Below are 12,746 nucleotides of genomic sequence, written 5' to 3' on the forward strand. Positions count from 1 at the left end.
ACAGAAAATTTGAATGATCTCATTTGCAGCATAATAGTAAAATTTTTAATCATATAACTATTAATGTTGAAAGTAAAAACCAAAAAAAGTCTCCAAAAAATGCACAGCAAACGGTTTTCATTCATAATCTCCCCTGGATGTGTACATGATATAACTTCAATAGAAAAAATGTAGCATTTTTTTTTTCAGAAAATCAGAACTAAAAAGCTGTATTGTTAGAAAAATTATGCATTTAAATGTTTACTTTGTTTTTTTACTGTAAATAATAAGATCAATCAATATGTTGTCTTTTTTCTACTTTTTTGCATCCTAACAACTCTGTTTTATATTATAAACCTGCAAAGGAAGAGAAACTTGAAGTTGTTAAAGAAGGAAAAAGGCCCTTAAGGCCATATCAGGTAAGAAAAAATCCTACTAAAATAATTGATACCAAACGGATATTATTTCTAAGAAAAGATGACAAAATTTTAAATTGTTGCAACACAAAGGAAGTACAAGGTGTCTTAAAGAATCGCACAAAGATAAAATACAAAAATAACCCACGTTTTAAAAGAATTTTAAGGAATTGCGATTTAGATCAAAAAATAAAAACACATTCTCATTTATGTCTATGGCAAGAGAAAAAGGCATAATCTGCAACAGAGCTGGGTTCCTCACTTTTAATTATGTAATTTTTATTTTTATTAATCATTCATAATGTTATAATGATAATATAAGAAGAAAATCCACAAGTTCTAGATCAAAGTTTGATGTCTTCTTCTTCATTGATGTTACAGAGAACATCTCTGGGATGTCTCTTCTGTTCTTAGCAAACACCAACGCATTTTCTTCATGCTTAACAAAGACAAAGCTGCAAAAAGATGCTGGTTTGCATGAAGTTGTGACCTGCCCCATGCAACAAAAGCAGAGAAAATGAATTGAGAAAAGGCAACAATCTTATTCCTACTGACCTAACGATGGGCTTTAAATAGGAAAGAAAATCACCTGAAGTGTGTCATCTCATGGCATCATTAACAGGAGGACACGTTGTGAGAAGGAATGACATTTCAAAGGTAGGAAAGTTTCTTTCTCGTGAAACATTGCAGGTCTGACACGCAAAACTGGGTTTAGAAAAACAAAAGGCCAGAATCAAACAAATGAGGACAGTAAAATAAATACCAAGCACAGGACTCAATCTGTTTAGTTTTTGTTTCTTTTTTAGTAGTTTTCTTTTGTATCATCTCAGCTTTTTCACCGATTCAGGATCACACTTTCATTTTAAAAAAAGCCCAAAATACTGTCCCCCCCTTCAAGCTACTTCTTTTTAAATGAAAGAACTTTAACAAACAAGAACTTTAATCATTCATTTCTGAAACGTCCTCATCTTTTATGAAAAGATTCCATGAAACAAAACATGGGCTCATCAGTAATACCTGACTGTTGTGCAGAAATAAAATGTTGTGTCACCAATCTAGGGCAAGTATGAAAAAAATATAAAGTCTGTGTTTTCTGCTGTGGCAAACAATTCTTTTCTGGTAGCGTTCATGCAAACTCCGATAATATATTATTCTCATGTAGAACTAAGGATGAGGACGTGATTTTCTTCTTCACGTATGTATTTAACATTTATTTTCAACATATTTTTTACGTTTTCTCATCCATCTAACCAGAGATAAGAACATTAGGTATAACTTTTTTCTGCTAACGTCATCTTTTTGCTATGTCCAGTTTTTAATTCATCTTTTTTACTTTTCATGTCTCTTTTATCGTTCCCTACCTCCCCTCCTCTCCTTGCCCTCTCACTTCCATTCTTTGGTTATGAGGCAGTTGTTATTACAGGATTCTGGCTGGCTTGCCTTCAGTTGCGTTCTGGTGAGAGTCAAGTGCCACAAGGTGCCTTTTTCTATTTGTTTGTTTCATGCAACACTGCACCAGCCGCTGACCTGTGGTGTCCATGTCGTGCTAGAGGGAGGCAGGTTCATCCAATCAAAGACCAGCTGGAAATTAGCACTGGTCTTTCCATTCTCCACGAAAGATTGCATTAAAGGCAATTTCATGACCAGGAGGTGAATTTTTGTTTCAGTTTCTCTTTGTATATAGGAGTTATACCATTAGTTTTTGTTCATCAAAAACAAAATAAAATTAGTCAGGATATGAATTAACACAGTAAATGGTTTTGAAATAAGATTTTCTTTTATCCCAGGTTTTTATTTTTCCTGTGAATTCCATCTGATCCCTATGCAATATTCATATTTGATCCACTGACTGCTTTTCAAGCGGGAACTATTTGAAGAGGGAAAGTTCATGTGCATTTTTGATGGATTGTGCATGTCTTCCCCTATTCTATATGGATAGAGAGCTTGTTTGAAGGTCAGTGATTCTCTTCTGTCAGAGTCCTCTCCTCTTTTTGGAGGGAAGAATATCTCCAGTCTTCAGTCTATATTTTTCATCTGCTTCCAGGATGAGTAGGTTGGATGACCCTGGATCCTGGTGAAAATGAATCTCTTTCAGTCTCTGCTTTTCTCTGGAAACTGTCGTGAAGAAAGACGTCAACCTTTTCTTATCCATCTTTTTGTGTGAAATATTCCCAGCTCCTAATCTTTTCATGCCTTTCAGTGTTTTCCTGTTTTTCCTCACTCAAAGTGCGTTTTTTTTATCATTCTTCTCTTGCCCAACTCTTTAACTTCTCTGATTTTTGCTGATCTCCAAATACATCATCGAGTGTCAGTCTGCACATTGATCACGTTGGTCAATATTCTAAGAAGTGGGCTATTTGTGCGTGTTTGCTTTTGTGTTAGCATGCCAGAGGAAGGCTTGAACATGCGCTGAGTGGATCTTGAAAGCTGGCAGGTGCATTATTGCAGCGGGTTCAGTCTGGCCTGACATGTGTGTGCTCATAATCTCGCAGTGATGTGAAAGAGCTGTGCGGATGTCTGACCTGGATCTCTTCTGTCTGTTGGAACGCACAAACACACCCTCTGTCCCCTCCGTCCACGCACACACACTCTTGATCCTTTAAGAACCCACCAACAATACAGCCTTTTGGCACTTAGTCACCTACAGTACTTACGTTTACAGAAGACAATTTGTACAAAAATGTGATTGTATACGTCTCTGCTACACAACAACACAAATCCCACAGAACCTGAAACAGAAACACTTTTATACTTTGCTGACTTCCATCTTACATCAAGGATATTCACTTCTGGACAGGAGTGGAGCTAAAAGCTTCCCTCCCCACTTGGCCCCCAATTATTGAGTCAATATTAGGATCATTATGAAAAAAATCATCAATACGCACTTCTTTAAGCAGTGCAAAAATAACAAAAGCAATATTTTTGATATAATCTCAGCTAAAAAAAGACTGCTGTTTTAACATTTATAACAATAACAACGATTATAATAATAACTGTTTGAAATATTTATTTTTGATCCTTGCATTTGTAAGGCCTTCCACTCTGCTAAACTCATTTGCCACTCTTCCAATGTCTTCTGCCCCCCTCCTGCCCTTCCATATTAAACACTGGAATATATTGCAGAGAAATACCAATAATTTTTTTTTTTTATTTTTAGACTTTAATCGGTATCCAATTCACATTAAACACAGTCAAGAGATTAATAATCGTATTTGTTGGGCTGTTTTGATAAAATTATGCAAATAGGATATTTAGTTGAGCATCATTGCCCACCGTGCGTCACTTAAACCAGGTTGTTCAATGGTGTGCTTTTACTGTTGACTCCTTTGTGTCCTCCAGCCTCGTCCCAGAGGCCAAATGCATCATTTGAGGCTCTTACAATTCACTGCTTCCTGAGCCACTGGTCCCTACCAGCCTGATAGAGGCATTTTTCCCCACTTAAAAGCACATACAATGTGTCCGATCCTATCCTCCTTAATATGCCCTCTATTACCATCAGGCATTTATGCCTCTTTTTTCTACTTCAGCAACCACTGAACACCGACTTCATTAAAACTAATTGAATCGGAAACATGTCTGCCTGAGGAAACATTAACTCCTTCTATAAAGGAAATTTCCGATTTCATTTTGTCAATAAGGTCAAAGGACTGAGCCCATGTGTTCAATACTGATAGATGCTATTTTACCCTAATCCCAAACTCTAGCCTTGAATTGTGGTGTTTCATTTACATACAGAAACATTTCACATCCGTTTTGCTTACCTAACAACATGTCCTAAGCAAAAACCCTTAGTGAATTCCTAATTACCACATTTTCCATGGAATCCTACAGTAGCCCTCTTTAAATTTTTGTGTTCTGTCAGATTCTTTGCATTATTAATTTCTCGCAGTTGGCATAATTGAGCCTCAGAACAAGTGTTCCATTAATAGATTTTGCCGGCCACACTTTAAACAATAATTTGATGGCATCTGTCAGAGATCAATGTGCGATAACAAAGCAAGCACAGCTGTTTAACTTGAAGTAAATATTTATGAGTGATCTGACCAGACATCAAGTTCAGTCAATCTTCTTTGAGAGGATCTGTGCCAATGATTAACCTCATTTTATTGCCACTGTCTAATGGCCATTAGAACTGAAAAGGACTGAAGCCTTTGATTTCTGGCTTCTCATCATTCCCTGCTTGTCACATCCCTTCATCCTTCATACATGGCTGCTGAATTGATTCTCTGTTTAGTCCTATGAATGATAAAGCTGCTCTGGGCCACAGGCTGAGAGGGACCGGCACGGCTCACCTCCCATCTATATGCACGGTGGATTCCTTTTCCTACCTCGACACTTGGAAATCAGCTTTTTGCATTATTTATTGAACAATCGTCAGTATTTCAATATGGTAAATCAAATAGTCACATGTAACTATAGACGGCTGTATGCAAAGGCCCATCACCTCACTCATGATTCATTCATTTTGTTTAGAGACAAAGTCAGACGGATTCATAGGTTGTGTAATCGACATGTTTGGTTTCGTGCTCACGCGGCAAAGTGCTTCTTTGCCTGAACTGCGATTGAGGTAAAATTGAAATTGAGGTTTGCTGAGGACTCCGAAAATTTAACGAAACAGAATTATTGGAAAAACTTGGACAAGCTGCTGAGTACAGCAAGGAACAAAACATAAACAACCTTAATTTGAAGGAAATTCAGTCCAAAAACAAAAGTGTGACGAGTTTTGGTACATGCTTTTTCCCACTAGGGTTAATTGCTCCAAAGATTTTTATTTAAATTTTCTCTATTTGTTTACTCCATCTGTGTAAAATGGTAATACTGAACAGTAATGCAAATAAGCTTGCGTAAGTCAAACCCTGTCCAGACTTTTCACTTCAGCTGTGCTGCTCTTGAGATTAGATCATCTCATGTTTGAGGGTCAAACATCCACTGCTGTGCAGCTTAAGATCATCCAAGCTGAACAACTTTTTGTCAGGATAAAATAAAGTCTATCAAAAGACATGATATAGCTCATCTGCTGTTTTTAAAAACCCCAAAAATCTTAATATTTGCAAAGGACTAAACGCCTGTGGCTTTTTATTTTTTAACAGCATTTCAGATCTGAGCAGTCAAATTGCATCATGGAAGGAGTCAAAAAAATGTGCACCTGTGATGCAACATGATCCAGTGCCAATGTATTGTACAGAGCATGTGTGATTAAGTAGTATGGTGCTGTAATTGTGAATTCTGAGACTGGAACTCGGGTATATAACCTGATGCTTTTCTCACTTTGTACAAGCACTTAGCAGCAGATGTTCTGTACAGACTCTGTTCTTGGAAAATGGCCACTTTGAGTGGCTGCCTTTTGTTCTTGTTCTCTGTACAGACACCAGAAGAGGACTAAAGCTGGAGAAAACACTCCTCTGCCTTCATCTGCAGATTTCGGCTGACAGGCTCTGAGGCGGAATTGGTTCTTTGTGAAAGTCCAGCCTGTAGATGTGCCCAAGTATCATCAGAAACAAAAACAGCTACACGTATTGTGATGAGCCATGTTTGAAGCCTAACTGTACTTAGAGTCAACAGAGGAAACTTGTGACATTGTACTGCACCCTTTCAACAGATCTGCTAAATGTCAGCAAACTGGTTCTGAATGTAATCCCAATTTGCCTTGGAATTAGCACTTTCTAGTCACGATCTAATCATTTAGACAATTTATTGCCTGCTGCTAATATCTCTCAAAATATGCTGTTCCCTTCATTTTGATCGTGTGGTAAATGTTGATAAATCCCAGACATGCCTCAGAGCTTGGCGTCACTTCTCTCTTATGCCAGTCTAAAGAAAAGGCTTTGTGACAGCGGTCTGCCTCAATTCTGTTTGGGCAATCTCCGCTGACTTTTACCTTTGCGCTTACAACGATAGATGCAGTCGTGACGCGCCTTAAAAAGATGATTGAAGTGTAGGTGTGTTATCAGTAAGCAGAGATTAAAGGGAGCGCATTAAACCGGTGCGCAGGGAGGAGAAGAAAGAAGTGCAGAGCAGGACTTTGCGCAAAGTGGTCGGTAACTCCGCAGGCTTACAATCATCAAACTCGCGTTTTCATCCAAACGCAGGCTGTGGCGCAAGAGGCTGCAGTTTAGGGGAAACCTGATTTGTTTTGCTTATTCTTCTTAAAGAAAACTTTTTGAAGCATCAACTTGTTCACTTAAATTTGTAATTCCACCGACAGTCTGAGAGCTTTGACACCGAATGCAAGCTGCGCAATTAAAATTCACATTTAAGCTGATTGGTTCGCCTCGCATTTGTTTGTGCAAATATTCAGTCTTGATCTCGGAAAGGGGCAACTTTGAAACAAACAAGTTTCTCCTATAAGCAATTCACAGACATGATGCGCAAAATTGTATGGATCGCAACTTATTTGAGTTACTCTCCAACAAAAATCTCTCAAAATAATGTAACCAGGATCATCTTTATTTATAAATAAAATTGTTTTTTAATTGACGTCTGTATAGGCCGTTGCGACTATTTCCTTTACTTTGGTTAAATAGATTAAAAGGGCAAAACACATTTTCAGATAGGAGGAGACTAAAAAAATGTCACTTTGGTGCCGATTTAAACAGTCGGAGAATTGGGAAAGATTACAAAAACGCTTGCAGGTTATTCTCTAAATTACAGTCGTATTAAAAAGTAATTTAGAGTGCAGAAATAGCTGCTAAATGTAGGCGCATTCGGCCAGAAGTGCATGTTTTATGTGCGCGCTTATGAATACATTCATCTCAACGACAAAATGGGGTAAAAAAATTATCTATCTCATTAAAAAGTTTCATTTTTACAACAAAAAATAAAAATGGCTATTTTAAAATTGCATGGAGGGCCATGGCTTCTGTTTTGTAAATAAAAGCGCGTCGAAAACGCATTCCAGTTAAAAAAAAAAGTAATTAGGAAAAGAAGTCTATTAATTTTCAGAGAAAATATTTGGCAAGAGATTGAAAGTTAAACGTTTTATTTGTAAACATTAAATATTTCTTTATCTCTAAAGTTTTTGAATTGGGCACCGAATGCGTTACACAAATGAGACGGTGATGCCAAAGGTGTGGGCCTGAATCATACACTCATGAAGCTCTTCATAAAGATGAAATATTAATTATTTTTGCCACTTCCAAAGCTATTAAATCATAACTAGCTAGACGTTTATAAGACATTAAAACATAGACAACGTGCTCAGCATGAACTTGGATGGGTTGGAATCGTTTAAATTGCACCATGCTTAGTGTAGCTTTTGGCAATAGAAATAATAAATATATAGAAACGTTTATATTCAACAGCAACAATACTTACAGCACATACAAACAAGGAATGTCTGTGACAGTTTTACAAACACCATGGGTCCCTCATTTTCTATACAGATGAAATAATTTTTTTCCACATATGCATCATACAGAAAAAGAGTGCCATAACTACGAATCTGTATCAAATCTAGCAGACTACATAGTGTCCGGTATATATATTATATAGACATCACCTCAGCAAGTGCCTATAAATGAAAAAAGAAAAATCAGAAAGTGGAACATGCGTTGTCTTATCTGGATTTTTGGGATCCTGTCAGAAACACATATAGGCACGAGTCCAAAAAGAAAAGCTTTTCATTATAACAAACTTTATACAGAGATTATAAACCGATGCGCTGGATGCATCCCATTTTCTATCATTATAATATACAGGGTTTGTGTGCGTGTACTTTTATATATACTGTTTATATAAATGGAATATATTACAACTTAGTGATTCAGCAGAGCCGACGTTCAATAAACAAGAAGGGCTTGAAAGAGATTTCTGCTAAAAAAAAAACATCCACCTAATTCGCACAGAATAAAAATAGAACAAAAAGAAAAATGTAAAATAAAAGGCCTGCAGCGATAAAACTCAGTTTCTTCCGTTACTTTTGATGTTGCCTAAATCCTTATAAGTTGTTCTAATAGCTTACGGAGCTTGCAAAAAAGACAAAAAAAAAATTAGAAACTGTAATCTGATAAGTTTGTCTCAGTCTTTTTGGAAGTTCTTTGAAGTTTGGCTAGTGCGTAAAACTCAGAAGGGTAGGGTGTCAAGGAAAAGTTTGTCAATTATTGCTGGTGGGGGGACAAGGTCTTCCAGCTTTAGGTAAAAGATACGCTGCAGACCTTGGGTACAGAGCGTGCGCAGTTCGGGGAGCTTCCCCAGGAGTTTTGATAGGTAGTTGGGACGATTCAAGCCACCGCTATTAAACGTTACTTGATCTTTGAGGCAGTTCACTATCTTGTTTTGAAGATCCTCAACTCTCTTAGGTTCCTTAAGCCCGTGCCGTTCTGAAAATAAAGGGAAAAAAAGAGCAAACAATGATGAGGAATGTTCTACTAGATTTTTTAGCGCATGCAGCTCCTTTACGTGCCGCTGTTTTTACGCACCTGTTACCATCGCTAGAGCTGCGATGCAGGAGAAAGCTGAGATGTCTATATTCAAGCTCTGTAAGTTAGAAGAAAACTCCACGATTGCATCCACCCACTCTCCAAACCCGCGGACGCATTGCAGTCTGTGTAACACCACTCCATTGCAAAAAATAAGTTTCCCTTCCACTGGATTGGACCTGCAATTAAAATTAAAATCCCTTAATTAGACTTGGCAATAAAAATGGATTTAAGAGGCGTCTAATTATTAGGCAGCTAATAAAGCCAAAAGCAATGAAGCTTAAAGGAGGAAATCCTGATTATCCAAAGTTTGGGTGGGGATTTATATCACCCTTTCTTCCTCTCACCTGTATGCCAGCCGCAGGACGAAGAGCTCCAGGAAGGCGGATTCAAAGAGGAGATCTTGATCTTGCTTCGGCAGATCAGAGAAGCCCGGAATCTTCTCTGCCCAGCCCCGGATGATCTCCATGGAGCCCGTCAGGAGATCATAGAATTGCTGAATGTGCTGAGTGTTGTCTCCAGTCATTTGGTAGTCAGGGTTTGCCTGGAACTGGAATTTAATTTAAACAGCGCCTTAATGAGGTCCTTTAAAATATATAATCCGTGAAATTGCAAATGGCCATTTCTAAGACAGAGTGAGAACTACTCACTATGAAATTCATGTCTTCTTTTTATTAAATTCTGCATTTCAAAGTTATTGACTTAAAATGTGCCGCATTAAAAGCTCGACAAAGTTTAAAAATGTGCGTCGTGTTAATAAAAACGGCCAGTTCAAGCGTCTGGCAGAAATTGAGTTAATAAAAGCTTTCAATCATGGTTTGTTTTTTCTTCCTCTCTCTTAGATGTTGTCTGAGTGAAATTTTTTTCCGAACATATTTGTCTTACTCTTGAATAATCCAGCGCAGACATGGAGGGATTGGAGTCCACATGGGCCCTAACAAGTGCGCTTATGAGGCTCACCGGCGGCGAAGGTGGGGAGGGCTCCTGAGGACTTTTGGGTTTGGATGGCAGGCGCCCTCGTCGTCCTTTCAAATTATCCGTTCGGACAACTGCATGGATGGAAAATGGACATGATCCACACACGCTTCTGCAGAGAACTTCATATGCACACGTGAACATTTGCTTTTACGCACACTTCTGAAATCTTTTTCAAGCATGATTTGGACGTACCTTCTCTTACCATGCCGACCACAAGGCACTTCTGGAAACGGCAGAACTGACAACGATTTCTTCGGCGTTTGTCAACAGGACAGTTTTTATTCGCTAAACACACGTATTTGGCATTTTTCTGAACCGTGCGCTGGAAAAGAGATACAAAGAAAAAGCAAAATGTCACGCTTTGTAAAGCAGTAGAAATGACCTTAAATACTCTTGGTGTAACAGGACACACACAAAAAATATATAAAAAAGATGCAATGTCAGTACTTTATCACACGTTTGGGACTGACGCACACGAATCAACAAGAGGGAATTGAGCAGCTACCGGCCGCTCATCCGTGATCTGTCATATTTAACGTGTTCCTCTGAGGCCAGCTTTGTGTGAACAGGAATGAGTGTCACCCGGCTGTTTCGTGCGCGCTCTTATAGTTCCTCTGATGATGTTTGGAAAAGCTCATAATGAAAAGAGGATTCTATTAAGTGGCATTATTTTTTCTTTACAAAATTTCGGCCTCTTTAACTTTAACGCAGTGATCACTGAAGTCTGTCCTTTAAGTAAGAAAGAAAAAAAACTCAGAAAGAGTCAGTTGTGGTTGTTTTCACGTCGGCCCACCTTGAAAAATCCTTTGCAGCCCTCGCAGGTTCTCACTCCATAATGCTGGCAGGCTGCGTTGTCTCCACACACCGCACACAGACCCTCGTTTGACGGAGATCCTCGGGACGGGGGCGACGGCACTTGGCTGTCCACCAGCTGGTGCCCGTGGCTGAGTTGCAGGGAGTGGGGGAAAGCCAGACCGGCCTGTTTCCTTATGGCGCTGGGCACGGCAAAGCTCTGACCGTCCAGGCCACGGTGCGCACCCGGGTTGTCGTGCGTCATGGAGACGTGCAGCGGCCCGTCAAAGCGCATTTGGCAGCTGGAGACAGGCGTGCCAGGCGGGGACTGCTTGAAAGAGAACAGCGAGAGTCTCGACACCGGAGTTTTGCGCTGCTCCATCATGTGAGATGTGGCTGCAACATAGTTCTGGTGGAAACTGTGGAGGGAGCCAGGGTCCTCCCACATGTGATTAGGCTGAACTTGGAAGTTTGGTGTACTCGGGGCGTGAGGTGATGAGGGCTTGAAGTACATGGGCCCAGTGTGAGCGATCATTTCCTCTGACTGAGGCGGCAGGTGGCTCTGCTGATGGTAGCTGTGCATCTGGACGTCCTCCACCTTGATGGAGGATTGTTCTCCAGAGTGGGGCATCTGATACAGACAGGGCGGTTTCACGTCGTAACCGGTGTTATAGTTGTCCATGAATGTGCTGAAACTCGGGAGAGAAGTGGTGGCTGTGATCTCGGTGTTGGTCAAGTCCATGCTAAACTTTACAAACTCGGGTGTTAGGAAGTCGCAGCTGTACTCTCCTGCGGTGTGGTAGCTGTAGCTCTGGGAAGCAGGACTGGCTCCTTGAGGTGATGATCCATACTGAGCCTGAACGCAGGGCATGGCTGAAAATCCAAGCGACAGCAGTTTTAGATAAATGAATAAATGTCCAACCTTTTTCAAAACGGATATACATCTTTACAATAAAAAAAAATCTGAAAAAACGTGTTTCTTATTAAAAAAATTATTTAATAATCCACATCCTACCTCAAGTCTTCTGAAAGTTTTCCAGGGACACTTGAAATTGATTACGCCAGGAGTTGTGTGGGTGCCGGGATTGAAGAGATCGTCTCTAATCTGGATCTTCCTCTAATAAAAACACAAACCTTTGGCATTTACTCAATTGAAAAATATCACAATATGAGGCCCACAGAAATAATCATGAAATCCGAAAAATCCTCCTGCACATTTGCGCTCAAAAGTTAAACGTAAAAACGCTATAAAATGATGAAATCTGAGAGTGTTTGTTCAATAAATCAACAAAAGTTATGTTGATTAAAATAAACAAATTGCATTTATTCTTTTAAAGTGTCTGGTGTTTCGTGTGATACTAACTTTGCGCACGAGTGCAAACTAGTCCAAAAACCCAAAAGTTAAAATATGAAATTATAAAAAGCAAACACTAAATAAAAACGCAGAGTTAGATCTTAAGTTGTTGCATTATTTCTGCTTAAAACATGTTCATATTGACATGTTCAAAGAGGGAGATGCGAGTCAAGCGCACTAACAGAAACAGAAGAAGATGCGCAAATCTTACCTCTTTCACATCAGGATCAGTACTCTCGGTCCATGCGATAAGCATGTAGTTGGAATTCATCAATTTTAGTAAAAGCTCCAAATCATGAGCAGCGATGCAGCAGCAGCGCCAGGCGGGCAGGCGAACCGTGCGACTCCTCTTACTGACAGCAACGCGAGCGTCAAACTATCCAGGCTGCCAATGTGGCTTTGTTTATGTGAGCTCTGAAAGCAGTGGCCCACGTGTTTGGCTGCGCGACGTCATCTGCGTCGACACAGACGTCGACCAATCCGCTGGGGTGCTTTTCTTGAGTCCCAATTTTTCCTGTGAGTATGTTGGTGCTGTGGTATGCCATCTATGTAGTTTCCCACATGGAAATTAGCAGAGATGCAGAAGTGGGAGAAGCCACCTAAAGTCACCTCACACACACCTGACCGTTTACTCTGAACTTTGATTATTTTGGACCAACAATGGGATGGGGTTGATTTTATTGTATTTGGCACAAGTAAAGTAAATGATGCGTCCCAGGTCTGCCAGTTGAATTTCATTCAGAAGTATATCTTAATTTATATTAGGTTCAAATTTATTTAATTTTGTATTATTTGAGAAAAAACTTGAAT

General features: G+C 39.4%; 1 protein-coding gene across 2 annotated transcripts; it reads right to left on the minus strand.

Annotated features, from left to right (window-relative positions):
• Window positions 1-3,545: 3,545 nt before the first annotated feature.
• On the minus strand, window positions 3,546-12,338 carry nr4a2 (nuclear receptor subfamily 4 group A member 2). Of its 2 annotated transcripts, none has more exons than XM_020713168.2 (8): window positions 12,148-12,338; window positions 11,598-11,699; window positions 10,584-11,455; window positions 9,983-10,112; window positions 9,773-9,861; window positions 9,160-9,362; window positions 8,813-8,991; window positions 3,546-8,713 (listed from the first exon to the last, which is right to left on the minus strand). In XM_020713168.2, exons 3-8 carry the CDS (start codon window positions 11,451-11,453, stop codon window positions 8,457-8,459), a joined length of 1,728 nt encoding a protein of 575 aa, XP_020568827.1. In that variant the 5' UTR covers window positions 11,454-11,455; window positions 11,598-11,699; window positions 12,148-12,338; the 3' UTR covers window positions 3,546-8,456. The 2 variants fall into 2 exon arrangements, with proteins under 2 accessions (XP_020568827.1, XP_011488017.1); XM_011489715.2 differs by having other exon boundaries at window positions 9,698-9,861; window positions 12,148-12,337.
• Between the last annotated feature and the right edge of the window lie 408 nt (window positions 12,339-12,746).

Source organism: Oryzias latipes, chromosome 21 (assembly GCF_002234675.1).
Source record: "Oryzias latipes chromosome 21, ASM223467v1".
Lineage (NCBI taxonomy): Eukaryota > Metazoa > Chordata > Actinopteri > Beloniformes > Adrianichthyidae > Oryzias > Oryzias latipes.